The following is a 27865-nucleotide window of genomic DNA, read 5'->3' on the forward strand; positions in this document are numbered from 1 at the left end:
AAAAAAAAGTTAAAAAAAAAAAAAAAAGAACCCCCGTCTTACGGAATGGCGGCGAGCCTCCCTCTAGGTCCCGCCTCCCGCGCGGGGCTCCGCCTTCCTCGGCCAATGGGAAGGCGAGAAGCCTCCGTGTTGGGCGTGGCCAAAGGACTGGCCGGCCCCGCCCCGCCCGGGCGCCCGGAAGCCGGTGGAACGTGCAGGAGGGGGCGCCACCGCCTCAGACGCCGGCTGCGGGGCTCTCGTGGGCCATGGCTGCGCGGGTGGTCACTCTCGGTATTGACCTGGGCACCACGTCTGTGAAGGCTGCCTTGCTGGAGGCCGCACCCGGCCACCCACCTGGGTTCGTGGTACTAGCGAGCTGCGCCCGGGCTGCGCGGGCTGAGGCGGCGGCGCCCCAGGTGAGGCAGCGTCCCGGAGCTGCGTCGCCTCAGGGAGCCACTCTTGTTCCTCAGAGGAGGCCTCCTCCACACCCTGTTTCTTCCAGGAAGCCTCCCTGATTTCCCCAGCCTGCCTGGCCTCTGCCTCCCTGCTGTAGCTCCGTCGGACCCGTGAGACGTGAGATTCGGTCCCGGGAGCTCGCCCCGCTGCCGACAGCGATCTCCTGGCCGTCTGGCCTCCGCGGGCCTCGCTGTGGCTCCGCGGCCCGCGGTGCTCCCTGCCCTCCACCTGCTGTACTTTGACCTGCGGGAGGTTGCTGCCCTGGTGTCTGTGGAGTGACCTCGGGCCTCCCTCTTGTCTGCCCCCTCTGCACCTCCCACCTGCCGGTGTCCTCAAGTTCAGGCTTCAGTTTGTTCCCCAGAGCAGAATTTGGATTTTCCTCAGGAACTAAGCTGTGGAATCCGGGCCTCAGCGGCCTCTGCTCATTCTGCGAGGGGGGACTGTGGTCTGGGGCATGCAAACAAGGGCAGCGGGACACCGGGACCCAGAGGCTGAGACAGGAGGAGAGATGAGCTGATTAAAATGTTAGAAAAGGGTTGGGGCGGGGGGCACCTGGGTGGCTCAGGGCGTGACTCCGGGGTCCTGGGATCCTCCCCGGAGGGAGCCTGCCTCTCCCTCTGCCTGTGTCTCTGCCTCTCTCTCTTTCATGAATAAATACAATCTTTAAAAAAAAAAAAAAAAAAGAGAAAAAGATCAGATGGATCATTATACATTAAAACTAGTGTCTTGTGAAAGCTACAGGGTAGAAATGGAGAATTTCACCATAATGGGATCTATTTGGAGATGTGGGTTCAGAAAGATCATCAGTCCTTAGAGCTGGATTTCATTAATTCCCTGAAAAAGGTAGCTCTATGTTCAGTTAACTGACAACAGAAATTAATATCCAGGAACTTTCTGTATAACTTTATGACTCCCCCCCCCCCCATCCTGCTTGTTCTCCCAGTTCAAATCCCTGGCCTCTAAGCACTTTCCAGCCACAAACCTGGATTTTCTAAGCCTCACTCCCAAGAGCTTGTTTTTCACAACCTCTTGCCACGTATCTAGACTCAGTTCTTTAGGGTTCAGAGTCCATCTTGGTCAGAAACATTTCAGAGGGTAAAGAGTTCAGGAGCACTTAGCATTTTTTTTTTTTTTTTTTTTTAGCATTTTCATAGAGACTCAAAATTTGGTTGGGGCAACAGGATATATTTTTTTACTTTTAAGATTTTTTGTTTTTAAAGATTTTATTTATTCATGAGAGACAGAGAGGCAGAGACAGTTTTGGTAATTTGTGGTTTTCCAGAAATGCATCCATGTGTTCTAGATTGTCTAATTGGTTGGCATATAGCTGACATAAACATTTTAAAAATCGTTTGTATTTCCTTTATTCATGAGAGACAAAGAGAGAGGCAGAGACAGTTTTGGTAATTTGTGGTTTTCCAGAAATGCATCCATGTGTTCTAGATTGTCTAATTTGTTGGCATATAGGTGACATAAACATTTTAAAAATCGTTTGTATTTCCTTGGTATTGGTTATGATCTCCCCTCTTTTTTTTTTTTTAATTTTTATTTATTTATGATAGTCACAGAGAAAGAGAGAGAGGGGCAGAGACACAGGCAGAGGGAGAAGCAGGCTCCATGCACCGGGAGCCCGACGTGGGATTCGATCCTGGGTCTCCAGGATCGCGCCCTGGGCCAAAGGCAGGCGCCAAACCACTGCGCCACCCAGGGTTCCCGATCTCCCCTCTTTCATTCATGATTTTATTAATTTGAGTCTGTTTACTTTTTAAAAAGGCTGGCTAATGGTTTATCTATCTTATTAATTCTTTCAAAGAACAAGCTCCTGGTTTTGTTGATCTGTTCTACAGTTCTTCTGGTCTCTAGTTCATTGAGTTCTGCTCGAATCTTTATTATCTCTCTTCTGCTTGGTGTAGGTTTTACTTGCTGTTCTTTCTCCAGTTCCTTTAGGTGCGAGGTTAGCTTGTATATTTAAGTTTTTTCCAGTTTTTTGGGGGGGAGGCTTGTATTGCAATATATTTCCCTCTTAGGACCACTTTTGCTGTATCCCAAAGATTTTGAATGTTTGTATCTTCATTTTCATTAGTTTCCATGAATCTTTTAAATTCTTCTCTAATTTCCTGGGTTGCATTTGGATGGAAAGTTCTGTATATATCTATGAAATCTATTTGGTCCAGCATATTATTCAAGGCCCTTGTTTCTTTGGTAATGTTGTGCTTAGAATATCTGTCATTTGCAGCAAGTGCCATGTTGAACTCTCCTACTATTACTGTATTATTATCTAAGTGCTTTGGTTATTAATTGATTGATATACTTGGCCACTCCTACATTAGGGACATAAATATTCATGATAGGTCTTGTTGGATAGACCCTTTAAGTATGATCTAGTGTACCTTTTCATCTCTTACTACAGTCTTTGGGATAAACTTTATCTGATAAGAAGATTGCTACCCCTGCTTTCTTTTGAGGACCATTTGAATGGTAAATGGTTCTCCACCCCTTCATTTTCAGGCTGTAGGTGTTCTTAGGTCTAAAATGAGTCTCTTGTAGACAGCATATAGATGGGTCTTGCTTTTTTTATCCAATCCAATACCCTGAGTCTTTTGATGAGATCATTTAGCCATTCAACATTCAGAGTAAGTATTGAAAGGTACAAATTTAGTGTCATCATATTACCTATTCAGTCCCTGTTTTTGTGGATTGTTTCTTTGGGTTCCCTCTTTCTTATACAGGGTCCCCCTTAATATTTCTTGTAGAGCTGGTTTGGTGGAGAGGCAGAGACATAGGCAGAGGGAGAAGCAGGCTCCCTCTGGGGAGCCTGATTCGGGATTCGATCTCAGGACCCCAGGATCACAATCTGGGCCACCCAGGTGCCCCAATCATCAGGGTATTTAAAAATGATTATTTCGCCACATGGAGTATGAAATGGAGGCATGTTCAGCTCTGACCCTGTGGGGGTGAGCCGCAGAGCTGAGATTACAGGGAATGGGTTTAGACACTGCCTTTTCTCTTGAAATAGGGCCACTCTTTTTTGTTTTTCTAAATAGGTGCCACACTGGGTGTGGAGCCCAATATGGGGCTTGAACTCACGATCTTGAGATCAAGATCTGGGCTAAGATCAAGAGTTGGATGCCTAACCAGCTGAGTCACCCAAGGGCCCTGAAATAGGGCCACTTCTTGAAAACTGCTTTCCCTGCTTCCCACAGCGTTTGGCAGGCTGTTCTGTGTACAGGCACACAGTGTGCCACACCTACCTAATGCAAGGTTTAGGAGAGGCCAGTAAGAGCCCCCCTTGCATCCTCCACATGTGTTTTGTGCTCTGGGACACTATAATTCATCTGTAGCAGTATATCTCAACCTTGGCAATGTTGATACTTTGAGTTGTGAGGAGCTGTCCTGTGCATTGTAGGATATCCAGCAGTATTCCTGGCCTTTACCTACTACATGCCAGTAAATCCTTCCTACCCAGTTGTGATACCCCCAAATGTCTCTATATTGCCAAATGGGCCCTAGGGAACAAAAATCATCCCTGGAGTGAGCACTACTGAGCTACGGAAATGCCTATGACCCCATCCTTATGTCCATACTTTTCACTCTTAAGAAGTACTGTATACACCAAGGTCAAGCTTGGCAGCTGTACGGAAGGTCAGGCTTTGCAAATAAAAATACCAATATTTGCAAATAAAATACCAAGATTTTTGAGGGAGTCTCTGTTGACCCTTTCTGAGTTAATTTCTTTTTTTCTGGGCCTCAGTTTCTTCATCTGTAAAGAGGGGTGTGTTGGGGCATTGAGTGAGTTTCTAAGTTCTTTTCTCAAATTTAAAATTTTAAGATTTGATTTGGTTATAGAGAGATGGATATTCTGAACCAAGGAATGGAGACAGCACCCTTCCTGTTACATTGTAGGTATGCCCATTGTCTGAGAGCTACTCCCTGATCACACTCACCACTAAAACTCAGACTACTTGCTGAACACTGACTGTCCCCTTGTCTTCACTCCCACCTGGTCCATTTCCCTCCTCCACTATCCCCACCCATGAAACACACCCACCCTGAGTCCATTTTAAACAGTGGCTCCTCTGTCTTGGGTTGATACACCATCTGAGATCATGTGGGAACTCTTTTAACTAGCACTATCCAAAAGAAATTCTAGCCACAAATATGACCCACACCTGAATTTTCAGTTTTCTAGTATTAAAAGTAAAATGTAACAGCTGAAATAATTTTAAGTGCATATTTTATTTACTCCAGTGTATCCAATATACTATCATTTCAATATATAATAACTAATATAAAATTATTAATAAGAAAAAAATTATTAGTAAGACATTGTGTTTTTTCATATTAAATCTGAAGCCTGGTATGTATTTTATACTTAAAATACATCTCAATTCAAGTGCCCAGCCATGTACCTCCTCTCTGCTGGTGTCTCACTATCTGGTCAGTTCTGCATGTTAGAATCTGGGCTTCATCAGGAAAATGATTTGTGCTCTCTCTGCGTTCCTTGCCTCATCCTACCCATCCTCACCATCCTTTTTTCCTGCTGCTTTGATCATGGTAGTTTGGAAGTGCCCCTGCCCAAAGCCAGCAGTCTGACGGCATTTGAGGGGTTTGTCCCCAGGAGGGGAGGGCTGCACTCTGCCCAGGGAGGGGAGCCTGGGGCTTGATGCTTTTGCAAGACCATAAACTTTTCAGTTCCCCAGAGACCAGGCATTTATTAAGAGCTGAGCCACATTTCTCTTCTCTTCTGAGTTTTCCATGGGTCCTTCTAGTTGTTAAATATAAGTTTATTTTGTGCCTTGAGGTGATTTTTGTGTGCCAGAAACATTTTATTTTGGTTGAAATAAAATTAAGTATTCAATTTATTAAATTCAGAACCCTAGTTCTTACTTAAGCTTTTAAATTTAGCTTATAAAGCTGTTTCCATTTATATGTCTAACATGTAGCTATCATTTTGAGGACCTTTGAATAATGCTTAATGCCATTTTAGTTAACTACCTTAGTTATACATATATATGTATATAATATATATACATACATGTATACACACATGTATATAATATGTATATATACACACATACATACATTACAAAGGTAACCTAGGTCAAATTCTCTTAAATATTTATATTTACCTGAAATAACAAATACTCAAGAAATTCCTTAAGCTCAAATGTTAATCAAATAGGTATGACTCTTTTAAACATGCCTGTTTAATTCTTTTTTTTTTTTAATTTTTTTTAAAAATTTTTATTTATTTATTTATTTATGATAGTCACAGAGAGAGAGAGAGAGGCAGAGACACAGGCGGAGGGAGAAGCAGGCTCCATGCACCGGGAGCCTGATGTGGGATTCGATCCCGGGTCTCCAGGATCGCGCCCTGGGCCAAAGGCAGGCGCCAAACCACTGCGCCACCCAGGGATCCCTAAACATGCCTGTTTAATTCTTGATCTTTTCTTGTTCTTTGAAATCTACTTAATCATGGGATACCTGGGTGGCTCAGTTGGCTAAGCATTCAACTCTTGATCTCAGCTCAGGTCTTGATCTCAGGGTCATGAGTTCAAGCCCCACATTGGGCTCCACACTAGTTTTGGCACCCACCTGAGATCTACTTAATCATCAGGAAAACAATCATGTCATCTGGGTTGCTTTTCCAAGTATATATTTTGTGGTGGCGTCCTTAGCTGTTTGAGACTTCTTACTGATTAGAGGCATCTCCTGGGATGGGATGGGTCTTGGAGTCTGACTTCTAGTCCTTAACAGGAAATTCATAATTTAAAAGAAGAGATGGTCATGGAACCTAAATATTTTGGTCAGTATTTGAGTCAGCTACTTTTGAAGTTATATTAGACTGTACCTCCCACCCATTTGGATATATACTGCTTGATTGGTTTTGGCATTTCATGTTCTCTAAGATATTTCATTGTGTTTTCGCTTTTGACTCCAGAGACCTTTAACCTTTTAAAAATCTTATATTCTATTCATATTCTTGTCTCTTAGGACCATTTGGCTCATGGATATTTTTTTTTAATAAAGATTTTATTTATTCATTAGAATACACAGAGAGGAGAGAGAGAGAGAGCGGCAGAGACACAGGCAGAGGGAGAAGCAGAGGGAGAAGCAGGCTCCATGCAGGGAGCCCGACGTGGGACTCGATCCCGGGTGTCCAGGATCATGCCCTGGGCTGTAGGCGGCGCTAAACCGCTGAGCCACCAGGGCTGCCCTGGCTCATGGATATTAGTATGCTGTTTGATTACATTCTCCTTATCTCTCATGACTTTGTTTTTCAAAGTTATTCTGCCTAGAGAAGTTCCTAGGGAGGCAACAAATCAGAAGAAAAGGCAAATCAGGAAAAGATTGTCCTGTCTTTTTTTTTTTTTTTTTAAGATTTTATTTATTCATGAGAGACAGACAGAGAGAGAGAGAGAGAGAGAGGCAGAGACACAGGCAGAGGGAGAAGCAGGCTCCATGCAAGGAGCCTGATGTGGGACTCGATTCTTGGGTCTCCAGGATCAGGCCCTGGGCGGAAGGCAGCGCTAAACTGCTGAGCCACCCGGGCTGCCCTGTCCTGACTTCCTTACATCTCATTTCCACCCCCAAAAAATCTCTACTGTCAGTGTCTCTCCGGGTAGCTTATATAATTGCCTAATTAATCTTTTTTTTAAATTTTTATTTATTTATGATAGTCACAGAGAGAGAGAGAGAGAGAGAGGCAGAGACACAGGCAGAGGGAGAAGCAGGCTCCATGCACTGGGAGCCCGACGTGGGATTTGATCCCGGGTCTCCAGGATCGCGCCCTGGGCCAAAGGCAGGCGCTAAACCGCTGTGCCACCCAGGGATCCTGCCTAATTAATCTTCTGATGGTGGTATTATCCCATTCAGAAAAACCGAGGGGCTTTCCTTTGGATTTGGGAGGAGCCCCTCATCCTGGGGCTTGAAGTCCCTATTGGGTCCAGTCTCTCCTCTTTTATAGCCTCATCTCCCACCAGCCTCTCACATGGACCATCTCATTGGTGTTCTGCCCAGGTATTCTCTGGGTTACTTCCTTGCCTGCCTTGCCTAGGGGGTGTTTGTTGCCAAGTCTAAGGCCTGGCTCTAAAGGCACTCAGGAAATGTTTGCCAGATGGATGAACTAAAGTCCCAATAGAAGCAAATGCTAGGGCTTGTCTTAAAGTACTTTAGTCCATGAGGCCTTTCATGGCTACACCCTTCCTGCTAGGTTCCTCCCTGCTGTGTTCCATCTTTCCTGTATCCCAACCCTGTGTGTGCCTTGTGATAGACATTTAGCGTCTTCTTATATTACGGTCTTTTTTGAGTTTTCTTATCCTTCTTGCTAGTCTTTCTATTCCTATAGGGCAGAGGCAGTGCTTTCCTTAGCTCAGACTCACTCACAGTGGAAGGCAGAGCCTTGGCCATTTCTGAACCTTGTCTGCAGCAGTGCCTCACCTGTGTGGGAGGTAGTGGAATCTTGCCCACCACATTCCTGCAGCAGGCCTTTCTGGATGTGGTGGAGAACCTTCAGTCCACATGTCATCCCTGAGGCTAGTCAGCAGGTCCTGGAAGTAACCCCAGGGGAATTAGCTTGGCACCCACTACCCTGGAAATTGCTTGAGGCCTCTGCCCTCCTCCCCCTGCCTTTCTGTGTGCCCCTGCCCAACGTGTCCTGTTTTGTTTCCAGGGGCAAGAGCAGGATGTGAGCAGAATCATCCAAGCCCTAAATGAATGCCTTGCTGCCCTTCCTCGGCAGCTGCTCCAGGAAGTCTGTGGCATTGGAGTGTCAGGACAAATGCATGGAGTCATGTTTTGGAAAACAGACCAAGGTACTCTGGGCTCTGGGGATGATCATATGCTCCTAGCAATCACTGTGGGATAGCAAAGTGCTGCAGAGGTCACTCCTCTGAAGGATCAGGTCACCCTGCAGTGGGAATGAAATGGCCTATGCTGACTCTTGTATTTTGTGTATATTCTTTCTCATACAAATGTGCGATGAATAAGCAAACTCTCCACTCACACACTGTCCATAAACAGGGTGAGGGACAAGCACACTTTCTCTGATTCTCATAGGATTCAGTAGGTTTCCACAGCTTTCTCTTTATTTGTGTTGGTATCTCAGAGCATCAGTGCAGACAACTGAAGATGAGTGTAGTTGTAGGAGATACCGAGACACAGAGGAAACTTTTGAATTTGGGCATGATTTTTGTTGTTTGCCATAATCACAGATACTTGTAATTTTTTTAAATTTTAGGACATTATTTTTATGGGCTCAGGTGCTAAATATTGTTTTGTTGGTTGTCTTACATCAGAAGGTCTGCCACGGTGCAGAGGTAGGTGACCTGTTCTGTTTGACCTCCGGGAGGAGACTTATTAAGCCACAAAATAGCAATGAGTACTTTACATGCTGGGTGCTGGGCTCAGGATGTTACCTGTATGATCTCCTTGAACTTTCCCAACATCTTTATGATGTAGGTTACATTATTGTGCCAATGAGAAGTGGAGGTTCAGAGAAAGTTAATATGCTCAGGGTCATGTGGCAGCATGGTGACTCCAGCTTTTGAACCTAGGTTTGTCTGACTTTGGACACTAGGCTCTTAAGGGCTTCCTGGAGGGCCAGAGCTGCAGAAGGGTGCAGTAGCTCCATGAATGGAGGAACTTCTCAAAAGGATATCCAAGGAAGGATTTGGATGTTATGAGTCTCTGTTAAAGCAAGCGTTAAAGGACTCTTTTTAACTATAAAAAATTCTATATAGATGTAAAAGTAGGGAGAATTCTATTATGAACTGACACGTATCCCTCACCCGCTTCAAAGCTATCAACATTTCACCGCAGGTATTTTAAGTAGAGGACAGATGGCTACTTTGGTGGCTGTAGTTAAAGGGATTTGGAATTTGGATTCACCCCTTTTTGCCTGGAGAGCCAGTGATTCCAGTTCCCCTGGGCCACGTGAGTGGTGATCTGCCTCTCAGCAGCATGACAGATGTCTAGATGTCTAGGGGTACATCCTTTGATTAGTCCCCAGGAGGGCCTGGGTGACTGCGGAAACTAGTGCAAGACCTCTTACTCCTTCCCTCTTTCTCATCTGTCTGTTGTCAGGCTGGTTGGGACCACAGGAGCTGCTTGGCTCCAATCAGTAATGGGGAAGAAGGCTAATTAGGGTGTTAGAGCTGGCCTCTCAGAGGGAGTCTAGGTTGTAAAAGCTTTTTAAACTCCTTAATTTTGGGATCCCTGGGTGGCGCAGCGGTTTGGCGCCTGCCTTTGGCCCAGGGCGCGATCCTGGAGACCCGGGATCGAGTCCCACGTCGGGCTCCCGGTGCATGGAGCCTGCTTCTCCCTCTGCCTGTGTCTCTGCCTCTCTCTCTCTCTGTGACTATCATAAATAAATAAAAATTAAAAAAAAAAAAATAAACTCCTTAATTTTGCAGTAATGAGAATAAATGTCCTTTTAATACTAAAGCCTTTCCCAAAAAGGACAACAGAGGTCCAAAGATTGTGGTCTGGTCATCGACTTCTCTTTCTGCCTGTTTCCTGGACTCTGTAACAACCACACAAACCGTTGCCCACATTGTTGGAGAGAGCTGCTTAATATTTCATTGAACCAGCCCACATGCCTCCTTGTTTTGTTTTCTACTTCTGGGAAGGAGGGAACCCACTGTTTGACGATGATAATACTTTCTTAGCAGAGTTGAGTGTAATCATATTTGGGAACCAAGTCAGTGTGTTTTTAAAGGTGGCCACAGATTAGTTTGGCTTCAGTAACTACAATATATAAGGCTCCATGCTAGACCCCATGGGAGACATAGAAACGAGCAGATGAAGCCCTCACCTTCCAAGGCACACTCAAGGCAGTCAACATAGACAGGCACCAGTGAGCCGAGCAGAGAGCTAATTGCTTCCACGAGGGCATAGGCCAGCCAGCGGGCAGAGAGGAAAGGCAGTGAGAGTGTCTTCTGAGAGGCCTGTGGTTATGCCTGTAGACTCCATTTCTAGGCTCAGTAATAGCAGGAGAGGAGTGGGGATCATAAAACCAAACTAAAAGGCAAGTAGCCGACTGGGCAAAAACGTTTGCTAGTCTGAATATGGGTACATATAAAAAACTAATAACAAAGAAATGACAAATGGCCCTGTAGAAAATGGGCAAAAGATACCAATGGGCAGTTCCTAGAAGAGGAAAAACAAGTGGCTAATAAGCATATGAAGAGATGCTCAATATCATTAGTAATTAGGGCAGTGTAGAAGAAAACAACAGCGAGAAATCATTTTCCACCCAGTGGATTATAATACATCAAAGTCTGAAAATGCCAAGAGTTGGCAAATGGAGTGGAAAATTGGTTTAGAGGACAGTTTGGCGGGGCCTGTTAAAAATAAGAGAGTACTATGACTCAGCAGCTCTGCTACTTGGAATCTGCTCAGGAAAATTAGTCTTACACGGGTGTGCATAAGGACGCCTACTCATGGTTGTTTGTTGCCTCCTTGTTATGGTAGTGAAAGCTGGCATTTAATCTCAGAGGAATGTATGAATAAATGTTAGTGTGCCCATGTTGTAGAAGGATATGCAGTAGTTAGAATAAGGTACATTCATGTATACTGACATGGAGGGAACTCCAGAACATTTGTTGGATGATAAAAACAACTCCTAGGAAAAGAAATATAGTTTAGTGCTATTTGTTTAAAAAAAAAAAATGGACAAAAACAAAATAAAGTCAACCAAACCAAATCAAATATGTGGTGTCAGTGTAAAAACTTTAGATGGTTATCCACAAGAGCTAACAGGGACAGAAAGAGGGCTGGGACCCAGGTAGGGATATAAGCAGGCCTTTGGCTTTATCTGTAATATCTGAACATCTTATACTGAGAATGCATTCACTTACCACTTGTGTAATTATAAAATTAAAAATATGTTAATTCTTTGCCAAGAAAAAAAGAAAGAAAAGAAAAGAAAAGAAAAGAAAAAAGAAAAGAAAAGACAGAAAGAAAGAAAGAGGTAAGCAAATATCAAGCTGAATTCTGGAACAGATTTAATTCGAATCTTGGTTCTATCACTTTAGTAGCTATGTGACCTTTATTTTTTTTTTATTAAAAAAAAATTTTTTTTAATTTTTATTTATTTATGATAGTCACACAGAGAGAGAGAGAGAGAGAGAGAGAGAGAGGCAGAGACACAGGCAGAGGGAGAAGCAGGCTCCATGCACCGGGAGCCCGACGTGGGATTCGATCCCGGGTCTCCAGGATCGCGCCCTGGGCCAAAGGCAGGCGCCAAACCGCTGCGCCACCCAGGGATCCCCTGCTATGTGACCTTTAGCAAATTTTTTTTAACTTTTCTGTGCTTCATTTTTCTTATACAAAGGGGATAATTATCATATCTGTGATAAGGCTATTATGTAGATTCAATGAATTAATATTTTTGAAGTGCTTTGAATAATACCCGCTACATGGTAAGAACTCCATATTTGTTTTATAAGGCAAACAAAATAAAAATGATAGTTCAAAAAAAATTTTTTAAAAGGGTTTTGGAGGAGGAAAAAGGGATTGGAAAAAAGCTGTAGAGATCCAGCTTTAGGTCTGGAATAAGAATCCAGCTTGAAGTTTAAGTACAAAGGTAGTATATGGTTGTGAAGATACATTGCTTTGAGGAGCACCCCCATCCCCACACCCTAGGTGAAACTAAGTATGCTTCAGGTACAAGATTTGTAACTTGCTTCCCTGCCTCTCTGGTTACTGGCCAGGGATACCAAGCAGAGACGGAAAGATCCCTCAGAGCCTTTGCCTGGACCCATCCGCCTGTAGTATGTGTCCCCAGACATGCTTAATGGCTCACTTCCTTACTCCATTCAGGTCCCTCCTCACATGTCCCCTTAGAGAGGACTTCCCTGATCACCCTCCAAATATCTATTGCTGCTATATGTTTCTTCACAGCAATTAAAAGTATCTGGTATTATATATTTGCTTGTTTATATTCTATATCTCTAGTGTATAAGCTTCATGAAAGTAGTGACTTTTCCTTGTTCATTGCTGTATTCTCAGGGACCAGAACCAGTGCCTAATAAATATTAGATACTTAATACACATATCATTCAGTCATGCACATATGAATGAATGAATGGATGTTCGTGGCCTGAAACTAAGGAGGGAGGGGCAGTTAAGTGTTTTCTTTGGTTCTTAACGAACAAATTTATAAGAAAATGTAATGGTTTTGGCTTCTGAATCTGGGGCCTGAGATCAGAAATAGCCACGAAACAGTTGCATGTGAGGCTTTGCCCTACTTTGCTTTACGGCAGGCAATGTTCTCATGTCACATGGAGGCCAGATTCTCATCTCTGTCCATTGCGTCTGGAGTGTTCTTGCTGCTGATAACTTTTCTCAATTGGCATTTGATTGTCAACATTCTTTTCTCTTTCTGCTTCTGTGGTTGTAGTTACATTGTGAAGTGTGAGAAATCTCCCTTGTATGAGGAGAGGATAGAACAAAAGATATGTAGGAGGGTGTATTCTCTTTCTGAAAGGCTGTTGGATGTGTTAGACCATGGACAGAGTTTAGAAGGTAAAGATTCATTTTCATCATTATCATCACTAACACTGAGTACTGCGTCAGATACAGTTCTAAATACTTTACATGTGTTAACTCATTTAATACACACAACACACCCTAACCCTTCCCCTTCCTACTAGTTTGACAATAAAGTTAGCACATGACAGAACGAGATACCAGGACCCAGGAAACAGTTATAAGTGTCCTCTACTTCTGGACTTCCAGATACAGTTGCTACCAAAATGCTGAGCGAGCTTGACTGATGGCTCTCTCCCCCATGACTGATTTCAAAAGAATCATAAGAGAAAAACACCAAAGCAAGGGGAGAACACTGTGAGAGAACTGAGGGTGATGAGGCTATTTTGAGTTGGTGTATGTGGATTGGTGGTTTGGATCTGAGGCAAGAAGCAACCTGCCTTGCCTGTGGGGATAAATCAGGGGGGAACTGCTGGTTCCCCTGGATTGTCATGGCTTTGGGACAAGCAGAACCTTTCCCCATGCCCAAAGCAATTCAGGTGTCTTCAGGAATAAAATCAAAGCAAATCACTCTCCCCAAATCACAGGGCTGGTGACCTATAATCTAAGGATTCTCAAAACATTGTTCCATCCTGGGGGGCAGAATGGAATCCCTGACCTGAGGAGGTGTTTTGCAAGATGGTATGGGTTAGCTATGGATCCACCCCGGTCTTATCCATCCTCCCCTGACCCTTTGGGCTGACAGGGACTGAGGTCTAGCTCATTTACACTGCCTGACAGAGTAGCCAATACTCCCAGGACAAAATGAGTTCATGGACCAAGGCAATAAGATATTTGAGGTTCACTGCTATTTCATAAGAAAGACATTGTGCTGAGTGATTTGATGGAGATTCTTTTTTTTTAAAGATATATTTTAAAATTTATTTGAGAAAGAGAGAGCACATACAAGCATGAGTGGGGCATATGGAGAGAATCTTCAAGCAGATTCGCTGCTGAGCTCAGAGCCCAATGTGGGGCTTGGTCCCATGACCTATGAGATCATGACCTGAGGTGAAACCAAGAGTTGGATGCTCTTGGAGCCACCCAGGCACCCCAGATGGAGATTGTTTCAGAAGCAGAACTATTAGAATGTATAGTCTAAGAATTTAAAATTAGCCTGACATACATACTAAAATATATATGAAAGGAGAATATTGGGGATCCCTGGGTGGCTCAGTGGTTTAGCACCTGCCTTTGGCCCAGGGCATGATTCTGGAGCCCCAGGATCGATTTCCTCATCAGGGTCCCTGCATGGACCCTGGTTCTCCCTCTGCCTGTGTCTCTGCCTCTTTCTCTCTGTCCCTCGTGAATAAATAAATAAAATATTTTAAAAAAGGAAAGCAGAATATTAGCAAGAAACACTAAGAAGAAAACATAAAAAGAACCAAGCAGAAATATTAGGTATAAAAATATAATAGTTGAATAAAGAATGTAATAGATGAGATTAATAACAGAATGGATAGAACTTCAGAACAAGTTAGAAAATGAAAGAGGCAAATTTAGGAAATCTCTCAGAAGGAAGAAAGAAGAAAAAGAAATAGAAAATATAAAACAAAAAGTAAAACATATTGAAGATACAAATCGAAGCACTAGGGTCTGAATAATGGGAGATCCAGAAAAGGAAAAATAAAAGTGGTAGAGGAGGAAATATTTGGAGAATTAATGGAGAAAGTTTATCATAATCGATAAAACAAAATTTAACTGTCCAGACCAAAGGGGCCCATGGAATGTTAAAGAAGAGAGAGCAGGAAAACCTCACAGCTAGATGTAGTGAACTTTTAAGGATTTCAGACAAAATTCCAAAAGCTTACAGAATGAAAGACCAGATTCTATATAAAAGAATTAGAAGCATTTAACTAGATATTTTTCAACAGCAACATTCTGTGTAAAAATGCAATGGAATAGTATTTTGGTTCTTTTTTTTTAAAAAGATTTTATATTTATATATTCATGAAAGACACACAGAGAGAGGCAGAGACATAGGCAGAGGGAGAAGCAGACTCCCTGCGGGGAGCCTGATACGGGACTTGATCCTGGGAACCCCCGAGATCACAACCTGAGCCAAAGGCAGTTGCTCAACTGCTGAGCCACCCAGGCGTCCTGTATATTGGTACTTTATTGTTGCATAACAAACTACCTCCAAAACCCAGTGACTTAAAACAGCGACGATTTTATCATATCTTTTTTTAATAATAAATTTATTTTTATTGGTGTTCAATTTACCAACATACAGAATAACACCCAGGGCTCATCCCGTCAAGTGCCCCCCTCAGTGCCCGTCACCCATTCACCCCCACCCCCCGCCCTCCTCCCCTTCCACCACCCCTAGTTCGTTTCCCAGAGTTAGGAGTCTTTATGTTCTGTCTCCCTTTCTGAGGAGTCTTTATGTTCTGTCTCCCTTTCTGGATTTTATCATATCTTGTATGATCTACTTCTACAGTCTGATTGAGTTACTCTACATGGGGTTGACAGAAGTTGCTTAGTTGTATTCATCTAGTAGACAGACTGGTCTGAAGGGTTCAAGAGTGGCTCTACTCAATGCCTGGAAGTCTAGACTCAGCTGAGGATGGCTTCCTAGATTCCTGCATGTGAGTTCTCCATGTATGGCAGCCTCAGGGTAGTGGGACAGATTTGCTCCCCCAGAGCAACCTCTGTCAAGCCCATGTAGAGTAGCTCAATCTGCCTGTAGAAGTAGATGATACAAGGTATGAGTGGCTGGCGTCCTCCAGAGTGAGTACTCTAGGAGGCTCTGGTGAGAGCTGCAAGGCTTCTTTGACCTAACGTTAGGAGTCCTAGGATTTCACTCCACCTACATTCTCTTGGTCAAGCCAATCATCACAGCCAGCATAGATAAGGAAAGAGGACTTAGACTCTATCCCTTAATGGAAGGAGTAGCAAGGAATTTGTGGTAATCTTTTACAAATATACAAAGTGTTTTTAAGCATTGAAGAAAAAGAACTTAGAACCTAGAATATTACAACTGTCCTTCAAATACAAGGATATGAAAAAATATTTTGAGCCATATATGCCTTTAGATATTTTGCCATAGAACAAACTATCTGGAACTAGTTTTGGGTAAATTATTTAAATAAGAGCAAAGAAAAAAAATCCAGATTTCAAGAAATAAGTGAGATAAGTAAAGATGGCCAGATTCCTGAGTAAAGTTCGATATCTAAAAATCAATTACCTAGGACCAAAGGAAAAGAGGAAATATATCCATCATCATCTGGAATCAAGTATAGGTAATATCATCGTGATAAGGGTTGGAAGGACAGAGACTAGGGGACTTGAAGGCGTACCAAATTTCTTTCTTACAGGGTGGGAGGGGATATAATATCAACTTTAAAAAAAGGAATTAAGCGGGGAGGGGGGGCACTTGGGTGGCTCAGTGGTTGAGCGTCTGCCTTTAGCTCAGGTCTTGATCCTGGGGTCCTGGGATCGAGTCACACATTGGGCTCCCCATGGGGAGCCCACTTCTCCCTCTTACTGTTTCTCTACCTCTCTTGTGTGTCTCTCATGAATAAATAAAATCTTAAAAAAAAAAAAACAAAACAGGAATTAAAGGGAACATAGAAGAAGTGGAATGAATGGAGGGAGTAGGTGACTTGGCCAGAGTCACACAGCCATTGGTGGTAGATCCCAGGTGCCCTGATATCAGAACACATGTGTGTGAATGAAGCATTATCATAGGTGATAAAGTCATGCTGTAACCTCCCTAGCAGAGTGGTCTCAAGGACATGTTGCTGCTGGTCAGTTGTTCTTTACTCTGTTTTTGGTAATCGCCTTTGTTCCAGGTTGTGAATGGAGAGAGGGAAGAGTTTCTCCTGTGTTTGAGCCTGGAGCCGTGAGCCACCTGGTCACATGGCAGGATGGCCGGTGTAGCAGCGGGTTCCTAGCTTCTTTGCCCCAGCCAGAGTCCCATCTCAATGTGGCCTCAGGATTTGGCTGTGCAACCATCTTCTGGCTTTTGAAGAATAGGTACGGACAACTGATTTTGGAATTGGGTGCTGGATTTCCAGGGAAATGAGAGTGGCCAGAGGGCTATATCTCCAGCCAGTCAGCATCACTCCACCTGCTGGAATATCCCTCAGCGATGTGGCCTGGCAAAGGATGTGGTCGCAAGACCTAGACTTGGTCTAGAACTGCTTCACTTCTCAGAAGGCTCTTTGTTAGTTATCTGATTCTAAATCAGAGGGGGAAAGAAAGAGGCTGAGAGAGCAAGGTACTTGCAAAGGGGTTGTGTGGTAAGTTCATGGTGGGGTCAGAGCTGCTAAGAATGGCCAATGTCCTGCTTTCTCAAGCATGGTGCTGCCTTCCCTGAGACCACTCCCCTAAGGCGGACTCTAGCCAGCTTTGCTTTGAGTGGCTGGGAGGCCCTCACCCTGGGAGATTCAGCTGTTGGGGAGCCACGGACATGGGGTGCTTGCTCCCACCCAGCTTATGCCACATCTAGTCCACTGCCTGCAGCTGGGTATAGTATTTGCTTTCAAGTTATTATTATACTACGTTGAATTGTTTTTGATATGAAAACTAGCCCAGAGTTGCTGAAGTCCTACGATGCTGCTGGCACCATCCATGACTATGTGGTTGCCATGCTGTGTGGCTTGCCAAGATCCCTGATGTGCGACCAGAATGCTGCTAGCTGGGGATATTTCAACACTCAGAGCCAAAGCTGGAACTTAGAGATGTGAGTATATCCTTGCAGGCTGACTCCAGGCTAAAGGCCAGAAGCTCTAATGTGAGAGATATAGTGGTGGTTTCCAATTTGGGAATAATAGTGGAGGATTCCAAGAGGCCAGAAATCGTTTATCAGCCTATTCCAGTCACCAGGCATGGGTGGGCCTGGCTGTGAGTGAACCCTTGGAGGGGGTACCCCTTACACCATGCTGTCCTGCTCCTCCACATTGGCCCAGACCTCGGTTGGCCTCCCCAGTACTCTGTGACTTGGACCTAGCCTGCAGATTTCAAAGAACAGCTTTCAGTGTAAGAAAATTTAAAATAAGCTTAAGAAATGAAAGTAGTAGTTTTGAGGGATGTCTTTTAAAAGTTCTTTTTAAGGACTCATTTGCCTTTTCAGATCCAGAAATCCAGTGCCCTCTAAGTTCACGTCCTTCAGGGTCCAAATTCTGAGCTCTGTAAAAAAAACCAAAAAGCATGTGTAGTTCAGGTAAAGGAGTTTCTAAGCATGTTTTATAAAAACAGCCCCATGTTTACTAACCCTGAGTGATGAATGCAGTTGGTATTCAGGAAACTGAGGGGTTTGACTTTGGTTTGGCCTGTGCTATAACCAACTGTGACTTTGTGCTGAAACTCTGACACCCACCCTCCCACCCCCCACCCCCCTGCTTTGTAGAGTATTTGTGTGTCTTTCAAACATAGGAGGCTGGGTGGAAATGATATCTGGTTCCTATCTAATTCTCCTGATCACCCCGGCTTGAACTGATTGTCTTCTTCCGGGAAGGCCAATGCCATGCTTTTGAAAGCCAGTGTTCACTTTTTTAAAAATGCAAGTCTGTTTCTCATGGTTTAAAAAAGCCAAAGAGGCCCTCTGTGAAAACACTGGATTCTAACCTCCCTTCTCATATGTGTACCCTATAGTGCTTTCCTTCATTGAGTTTCCTGGAAACAACAAAGACCAAAAAAAATCCAGCTCTGAGTAAGTGCACTGCCCATTTCTGGATTGCAGATTGAGGGCCTCAGGCTTTCCTGTCCACCTGCTCCCAGACATCGCTGAGGCCGGCAGTGTGGCAGGCAGAACTTCCCATGCCTGGTTTGAAATCCCAAAGGGGACACCGGTGGGCGTGGCCTTGGGTGATTTACAGGCCTCCGTGTATTCCTGTATGGCCAAAAGGACAGATGCAGGTAAGTCTTTCTTTTGTTTGCTCCTCAGACTTCTGCTGGTGCCTCCTAAGCTCCAGCTCTGTGTGAGAGCCCAAGGGGCACATGTAACCAGCAGCCTCAGCACTCTGTTGATTGTTATTCTGTAAACATGGAAAACATGTTTCCCACCTCATTCCTCCAGGTGAAGCCCCTCCTCTAGGGATTTACAACCCAACAGGGCAAGTTTGGTCCCTGACCAGTCTGTGCTTTTCCTCTTTAGGGCCAGGTAAAGGAAATGATTCTCTCTAGTTGGCTGATTTCTGTATAACTCCATGCCAAAAAAAATAGATGAGTAGATTAGGGTGTTTGTTATTGTGTGTTCGTCAATGAAAGTTCCATCCGATCTGATTAGAAGTGTAGAGTCTTTCTGTATTTGGTGTAAGAGAGTCACAGTGAGGTGGAGGCCGCAGGCTAGGGAAGGGCTTGGTAAACTTTTCGGTAAAGGGCCAGATAGTAAATATTTTAGGTTTTGTAAGACATATAGTTTCTGTCATAACAACTCAACTCTGTTGGGGTATGGAAGCAGCCAATACATAAATGAATGAATAGGGTTATAGCTGTCCTTTCTTTCTTTCTTTCTTTCTTTCTTTCTTTCTTTCTTTCTTTCTTTCTTTTTCTTTCATTCATTCATTCATTCATTCATTCATTCATTCATTCATGACAGACACAGAGAGAGAGAGGAAGAGACACAGGCAGAGGGAGAAGCAGGCTCCATGCAGGGAGCCTGATGTGGGACTTGATCCCGGGTCTCCAGGATCACACTCCAGGCTGAAGGCAGCGCTAAACTGCTGGGCCACCCGGGGCTGCCCCTATAGCTGTGTTTCAATAAAACTTCATTTATAGTTGCTAAAATGTGAATTTCATAGAATTTTCATGTGTCATGAAATTTTCTTCTCCTTTTGATTTCTTCTCAACCATTTAAAAATGTAAGAACATGCCACTTGGATTTGAAAATGCTGCAGCCCCTTCAGAAAACTCAACAGTTCCTCAGAAGTTAAACATGGAGTTACCACATGACCCAGCAATTCTGCTCCCAGGTGCACACCCCAGAGAACTGGAAACACATGTCCACACAAACACTTCAAACAGATGTTCTTAGCAGCATTATGTATAATAATTCATAATTCAAAAAGTAGAAACAGTCCAAATGCACACCAACTGATAAATAGATTTTTATTTTTTTATTTTTTTATTTTTTTGATAAATAGATTTTTAAAATGTGATCTATCCACATAGCTAAAATGCCACACTTGGGAGTAAAAGAGAGGAATGAAAGAAGCCAGTTCCAGAAGGCCACGTGCTGTACGGTTCCATTCCTAAGAAAGGTTCAGAACAGGCAAATCCATAGAGATGGAAAGCTGGGGGCCACGGGGAGCAGTGAGTACTAATGGATACAAGCTTTCTTTTTGGGGTAATGAAAACATTTTAAAATTAGATAGTGGTGATGGTTGTACAATCATGAACATACTAAAAACCACTGAATTATACCCTTTAAAAGTTTGCTTTTTATGGTGAATTATATCTCAATAAGTATTATGTAAACAAAATGTAAAAGCCGTTCTTAGCTCATGGAGCACATGGGAACACATGGAGGTAGATATGGCCTGTGGGTTGCTATTTGCCCCTCCCTGAGCTAGGGGAGAGGTGGGGCCTGCCTGCCCAAGCAGGGTAGTTGCAGAATGGGGGTTTCATTTTATCCTCATGGAAGCCTGGCTGAGTAGGTCCACTCTGGAGAGCCCCTCCTCGTTATCAAGGGGAGTGGGGAATGCATTCATCTTACCTGAGTTCTTTTTTTTTTTTTTTTAAAGATTTATTTTTATTTTTTTATGATAGACATAGAGAGAGAGAGAGGGGCAGAGACACAGGCAGAGGGAGAAGCAGGCTCCATGCCGGGAGCCCGATGTGGAACTCGATCCCAGGACTCCAGGATCGCGCCCTGGGCCAAAGGCAGGTGCGAAACCGCTGAGCCACCCGGGGATCCCCTTACCTGAGTTCTTTGTTACCAGATCTTTTTTCTTCCATCAGTTAGAACTACAACAATTCAACCCTGAGTTAAAAAATTCTGACCAGCCTTCTCTATGCAGTTTATTCCTATTTTATGATGTCCTTAGGAAATAACATTTCAAAGACTGTTTTTGTCTTATTTTGGGTAGTAATTCCTCTTAATTCAAAATTAGCTGTAAGGGAAAAGTGAAATTCTGCCAATTTTGTTTGCACATACATGTGTTAAAATCTTTTAAGGCCAAAAATTGTTCAAAACTTTTTCTCCCAAATTTTCAACTAAAATCAATGCTCCAGGAAAATATGCTAAATATATTCTGTGACTTTTAATTTTCCCAATATACCATCTCTTGCCTTATAGCCTTTCATCTCAAAGTGTGAATGTCAGGGAACTCATGTGGGCTTTGGAGTCCAGCCTACTGGCCTGGGTTAGCATTTAGCCCTCTTCTTCTTCTGGTATGACCTTGGATAGGTTGCTTTTCTTCCTGAGCCCTTGTTATCATCCAGAATGAGGGCAATGAAATGTTTCTCGTGGACAGTTTTGGTGGCATACTGGGATGGTGCCTGTAAAGAACCTGGCTCTTTTTTTTTCTACCCTGGTGGTTTTCAAATTGTAGGCTGTTCCTTGACAGAGGACTGTCCTGTACCTGGATGTAAATGTGCTTTCTGTACAGTAAGTGAGGGCTATTCAAATGGGAAAAAGTAAGAATTAGGCTCCCTCTTCACTGAGCTGGTTGTAGTCTCTGGTTCCAGATTGGGGCTGCTGGCTGTGCTCTTTTGTTGTGTCCATGGGCAAAGTTGGTTGGCCTCTCCATCCTTGAAATGAGTGCATATTGTTTCTGGTAAAGAGTCATGGTGAAAGGGGCAGCCCCAGTGACTCAGCAGTTTAGCGCCGCCTTCAGCTCAGGGCGTGATGCTGGAGACCTGGGATCGAGTCCCATGTCGGACTCCCTGCATGGAGCCTGCCTCTCCTTCTCTCTCTCTCTCTCTCTCTCTCTCTCTGTCTCTCTCTCTGTCTCTCATGAATAAATAAATAAAATCTTTAAAAAAAAGTCATGGTGAAAGGCTTGATGTGGCAGACAGTAGAGATTATTGGCTTTCTGAGACTTGTTTTCAGCCTCCTTGCCTCTAACCTTCTATAGATAGGAAAGTTACATGCTGACCTCAGTTATTTTAGACCCCAACAGACTGAGAAGAACAGGCTTTTTGGCCTGGTCTTGTGAGAAATGGAAGAGAAGAGACTTCTAGAATAGTCAGTCTACAGGCCCTGGCCTCAAATAGAGGAGAAAATTATCCCCTCTGTGCTGAGTCTGGGAGCTTTTTTCCTGCTGATAGAGGGAGGTTAAGAAAAACACCATGGTTGTGAGAAGGAGGTGGCACTTGCTGAAAATGAATGAGACCTCCCCAGAAAGTCAAATACTTGGGCTGCAAATCCTTATAAATTACTGTGTAATAAATCACTCCTATACTTAGTAGCCTAAAACAGCAAACATTTATTATCTCTCATAGTTTCTGAGAATTGGGAATCGGTGTGGCTGGATGGTCTGGTTCAAGGTCTCTCAGAAATTACAATCACACTGTTGCTCTGCTGGGACTGCAGTCATCCAAAGGCTTGACCAGGCCTGTGGATCAACTTCTCAGCTCATTCATGGGGCTTTTGTCAGGAAGCCTCATTTTTTTTTGCCACATGGACCTCCCTGCAGGGCTGCTCATGACCTGGTGCCTGCCTTTCCCCAGAGCAAGTGATCTGAGACAGAAGCTTCAGTGCCTTTTTATGACTTGGGCCCCAGAATCACACAGGGTCACTTCTGCTTTATTTTCCTCATCAGAAGCAAGTCCCCCAGGCCAGCCCAAACTCAGGCAGTGGGGGGAATAAGGCTCTACCTCCTGAAAGGAGGAGTCTTAAAGAATTTGAAGACATATTTTAAAATTTTATTTTGTTTTTAATTTTTAAAAATTTCTTAAATTGATTATTTTTTTTTAATTGAAGTTCAATTTGCCAACATATAGTATAACACCCAGTGCTCAGCCCATCAAGTGGAAGATGTATTTTTTAAACCAGCACACTCTCCCTTGCCCTTTGTGACCTATGATGCCTGAGCCAGCCAGCCAGGCCTAACTTCTGCTTTCCTTGGACCACAGTTCTCAACATCAGCACCTCAGTTCAGTTGGCAACCTCCATGCCTTCTGGATTCCAGCCGGCGCAGACTCCAGACCCTGCAGCTCCTGTCACCTACTTCCCATACTTTGACAGGACCTACCTGGCAGTGGCAGCATCACTCAATGGGGGCAACGTGCTGGCCACGTTTGTCCACATGCTGGTACAGTGGATGATGGATCTAGGTAAGATGTTGCCCACACAGTGATGTGTTCTCAGTTTGTCCTTCCTATTGGCAGTTTCTGTGTTGCCTGTGTTATTCATGATGTCAGACCCATCCAGGCTCCAGCACATTCCTTCCTTCTTTAAGGATCTGGGCTTGGAGCCTTCTTTCCTCTCATCTTCTGAGCTGCTGTCACTTATTATTTTCTGAGGGGGCACCTTCCCCGCTAACCTTGACTTTGGAATGTCATAGTAGTCTCCTGGCTCTCCCCTGCCCACTGGTTACTTTCTCTGTTAGTAGGTCACCGTCCCTTGCATTCAAGGTTTTCCTTCTGATGACTACAGACATCTGAAAATAAAATGATCAAACATGGATGAATGAAAAGACTCCTGGTATTTTATAGTATTATAAGATCCTCATAGCACTTATTCCTGATGAGTAGTTCCTGACTCCCTTTCTTGGAAAGGATCCCTGGGAATCTGATGCCCTCCTGCTTTCTTCAGGATAGAATAGATTGGGCCTTTCTCTGCTCTTCATTTACAGAGAAATATATAACCTCCTTCTAGGAGAGGTTCCATTTCCAAGCACTCAAGGTAGAAATGAAATTTCTGATCAGCCATGCAGGCCTAGGGAAATTGTGTTCATTAGATGCACTGGCCTACCTGTAGGAACTCTGAATAGGGTCACTCCAGGAAACTTTGAGCATAGTGACAAGGTGAGGCACAGGCAAGAGAGTGCACATGGCAGTGGGCTAGTTGTGAGCTAGTTGTGCAGACAAGTGTTCCTGACTCCTATCAGTCCTTTCAGGCTGGCCAGGGGTGTCAGGATTTCAGGGAATTCTGCCCCTTTGGCTGAGATCCCCTCAGAATGCTTCATTAAAAGAAGAGAACTCTGATTTTGTTTAGCCTTGAGCCAGAGAAGGTTTTCAAGATGCAGAACCAGTCATCAGAATCTTCAGGCAAGGGCAGCCTGGGTGGCTCGGCGGTTTAGTGCCGCCTTCAGCCCAGGGCCTGATCCTGGAGACCGGGGATCCATTTCCACGTCGGGCTCCCTGCATGGAGCCTGCTTCTCCCTCTGCCTATGTCTCTGCCTCTCTCTCTCTTTCTCTCTCTCTCTCTTTCTCTCTTTCTCTCTTTCTCTGTGTCTCTCATGAATAAATAAATAAAATCTTAAAAAAAAAAAAAAAAGAATCTTCAGGCAAGCCCTGTGTTTAGATACTGGTTTAACTGGGTGGCTCTATCAATTGTTGGCAGAGTTGACCAGTATTTTTATTTTTTATTTTTTATTTTTTATTTTTTTATTATTTATTTATTTTTTTAGAGTTGACCAGTATTTTATCTTTACACCAAAGTGACTGTTAGTTTTACACCTGAAAGAGATGGATTTCTTTGTAAGATCCTTTCAAAAAGAAAAGTCTTTTTCATTTTCATGGTTCTTATTTTGAAGACATATTTTGACATATTTGACATATGAAGACATATTTTGAAGATGTATCTGAGGACTTTGAAGGTTAATATTATATGTAACTTAAACTTTTATGAAATTTCTACAATTATGTAATTTGATTAAAAAAAATATATAGATGCAAGGGCACCTAGGTGGCTCAGTTAAACATCTAACTCTTGATTTTAGCTCAGGTCATGATCTTGGTGCCCTGGAATCGAGTCCCCTCTAGGGCTCCACACTTGGCATGGAGTTGGCTTGAGGATTCTTTCTCTTTCTCTCCCTCTGCCCCTCCCCCGTTCATGTGCACTCTTTCTCTCTCTAAAATAAATAAATAGGGCCACCAGGTGGCTCACTTGCTTAAGCATCCATCTCTGGATTTGGGCTCAGGTCATGATCTAAGGGTTTTGGAATCAAGCCCTGTATCAGGCTCCATGCTTAGCAGGGAGTCTGCTCAAGATTCTTTCTCTCTCTCCTTTTGCTCATCCCCTCTCTCTCTAAAATAAATAAATAGGTAGATAGACAGATGTGGGGCACATGGGTGGCTCAGTCATTCAACCATCTATCTACCTTTGGCTCAGGTCACGATCCCAGGTTCCTGGGATGGAGCCCTGCATTGAGCTCCCTGCTCAGTGGGGAGTCTGCTTCTCTCTCTCCCTCTGCCCCTCCTTCCTGCTTGTGTTCTCTCTTTCATAAATAAATAAATAAATAAATAAATAAATAAATAAATAAATAAAGTCTTAAACAATATATAGATGCAAATACAGTAAGGTTTAGTGAGATAAAAGGTATTATATTTATTAACCAGAAATAGAAATATTGAAGCATAACATATAAAAATAAAACTCTCAGGGATCCCTGGGTGGCTCAGCGGTTTAGCGCCTGCCTTTGGCCCAGGGCGCGATCCTGGAGTCCCGGGATCAAGTCCCGCGTTGGGCTCCCGGCATGGAGCCTGCTTTTCCCTCCTCCTGTGTCTCTGCCTCTCTCTCTCTCTCTCTCTCTATCATAAATAAATAAATAAATCTTTAAAAAATAAATAAAAAAATAAAACTCTCTCTCTATTCAGAGTACCCTAGGTTTGCATTATTTTCCAGAAGTTAGAAAACAGGGAGTTCAATTCCCATGTAGTTTAGAGCAGGGACTCTGGAGCCAGGTGACCTGAATTTGAATCCCAGCTCTGCTACTTGTGCTTTTTGGCAGGTTACTTATCCTCTCTATTCTTCACTTTCCTCATCTGAAAAAGGGATTATCTTAGACCTACCTCAAAGGACTTCGAGGATCAAATAAGTTATATTGCAAAGCAGTTAGAATGATGTCTGGCCCATAATAAGTGTGATATAACTGCTTGTTAAATAAGCATAGTGTAGTGGTATACCCAATTAGTGGCCTCAGTTCTCAGCTCTGTCCTAAGTCATTAAGGGACTTGGCAAGTCCCTTCCCTTTTCTGTTTTTTCAGCTCTGATGGTCTGTGGTTCTAGGCCTATGATGTGAATATTTGGCAACTCATAGCATTTAATCGCCACCAATAGATTTGGATGAGGTGGTAAGTCAAGAGATGCAGAGTCAGATCTAGAAGCCAGATCTCTCAGGCCTCCAGCTGGTATACACCTTCCCTCAGGTGCCCCCCAAAGCTGGGTTCATGGTCCAGATATTTCCCAGTGAGGACGAACTTTATTTTAACATTTCCTTAACATTCTTTTGGCAGTGTTTATCAAAGATATGTAAACACATTGTTCATTGTTTTCTTCTTTTTAACTATAGACTTTCTTTGGGTTTTGACAGTTTTCCACTAATGTCGTTTTTCTGTTCCAGGAATCAATTCAGGATACCACATTGCATTTAATCATCGTATCTCCTAGTCTCTCTGCTTTCTATTTTTTTTTTTTTTAGTTTTTATTTATTAAGTAATCTCTACTTCCAATGTGGGGCTTAAGCTCATGACTCTGAGTTCAAGAATCACATGCTCTACCAATTGAGCCAGCCAGATGGAGCTTTTCTATTTGAAAGCTTTCTGTTTGATCCATTTTTTTCTTTTTCATTTCCTTTCCCTTTTCCCCATTATTTTCATGGTTTTATATTATTTATCTATTTTTTAGAAGTTTTCAATGCATGAGGGATCCTAGGATATGGAGATATAATCCCTCTTATACATTGCAGTAGTAGTGTGTATTGGTCCAGCTTCTAAGGAGGGGAATATGATGTGCATATCTTTTGAACCAGCAGTTCTCCAAGGCTTTAGTCCTACAGATTTATAAATGTGTATGCATGTGCTAGGTTATTCACCAAGCATGTGATTTTTCTGAGATTTTAGTAGAGTTTCTAGAAGGTGGGGGAAGACACTAATATTCATTCTGGCATTTTTTTTTTTAAGTAGGCCCTATGCTCAATAGGGGGCTTGAACTCACCACCCTGAAATCAAGAGTTACGTACTCTACTGACCAAGTCAGCCAGGTGCCCTGATTCTGGCATATTTAACTAGAGTTTTTCTGATCACATTTTGACTATGAAATTTAAATTATTTCTCTCTCTCTCTCTCATATCCCCAAGTATGTATAGTTGAGTTTGTATAAGTTAAATGTGCTGCTGATGAAACTTCATGGTAACTCTGGGGTGGCAGCTCTCAGCACTGGCTGTACACCGGAAACACTTGTGAAGTTTTAAAAACAATGTTGATGTCCTAGTCCTGCCTGCAGAATGCTGATGATTTGGCCATGGGGTAGGGTGGGGTAGGCATTTTATAAAAGCTCCTCAGGTGATTGTTATGCCTTTAAGTGTTGGTAAGCACTGGTCTAGAACCTTCTATTTCAAAAATGTGGTTCTTGGGCCAGCAGCACTGGCTTCCTCTAAGTATATAACAACTACAGAATCTTAGGGCCCACTCCAGGCACACTGAGTCAGAAACTGCTTTTTAGTAAGATCTCTAAGTGATTCATATACATATTTAAATGTGAAAAGCATTGGTCTAGACTGGTGGTTCTCAACCTCCGATGAGGGCTGGGCTAGACTGCGATCAGCGCTGTGGTCCTGGGGTTTCTGACACTGCTAATAAGTCTATTAGTTGTGATGATGCTTTTTGATCAGTGTGTGCATTTGCCTCCCTTGGGAGCATAGATGTGGGATGCTTAGTTGTGGGATAGTTAGGGCTCACAGCAACACTTACAAGATCTCTCCCTGAAGTCTAGGCTGGGGTTTGCAGTGAGAGAGCTGGCTGATGTCTGGAGCAGAGCATAGCTAACTAGACTATGTGAGTCCCT

At 43.4% G+C, this 27865-nt stretch overlaps 1 protein-coding gene across 3 annotated transcripts in view; it reads left to right on the forward strand.

Annotated features, from left to right (window-relative positions):
- Positions 1 to 149: 149 nt before the first annotated feature.
- SHPK (sedoheptulokinase) overlaps positions 150 to 27865 on the forward strand; it is a 28634-nt gene continuing 918 nt past the window's right edge. The window contains exons 1-7 of one of the 3 annotated variants that reach the window (XM_041724324.1): positions 150 to 395; positions 8108 to 8249; positions 16761 to 16944; positions 17501 to 17653; positions 18653 to 18828; positions 20083 to 20223; positions 22990 to 23190. In XM_041724324.1, coding sequence (XP_041580258.1) covers positions 246 to 395; positions 8108 to 8249; positions 16761 to 16944; positions 17501 to 17653; positions 18653 to 18828; positions 20083 to 20223; positions 22990 to 23190 — 1147 coding nt within the window. In that variant the 5' untranslated portion in view covers positions 150 to 245. The remainder of the gene's footprint in view (positions 396 to 8107; positions 8250 to 16760; positions 16945 to 17500; positions 17654 to 18652; positions 18829 to 20082; positions 20224 to 22989; positions 23191 to 27865) is intronic. The other 2 variants (XM_041724325.1, XM_041724326.1) reach the window with 2 other exon arrangements.

This window comes from Vulpes lagopus, chromosome 12, assembly GCF_018345385.1.
Source record: "Vulpes lagopus strain Blue_001 chromosome 12, ASM1834538v1, whole genome shotgun sequence".
Classification (NCBI taxonomy): domain Eukaryota; kingdom Metazoa; phylum Chordata; class Mammalia; order Carnivora; family Canidae; genus Vulpes; species Vulpes lagopus.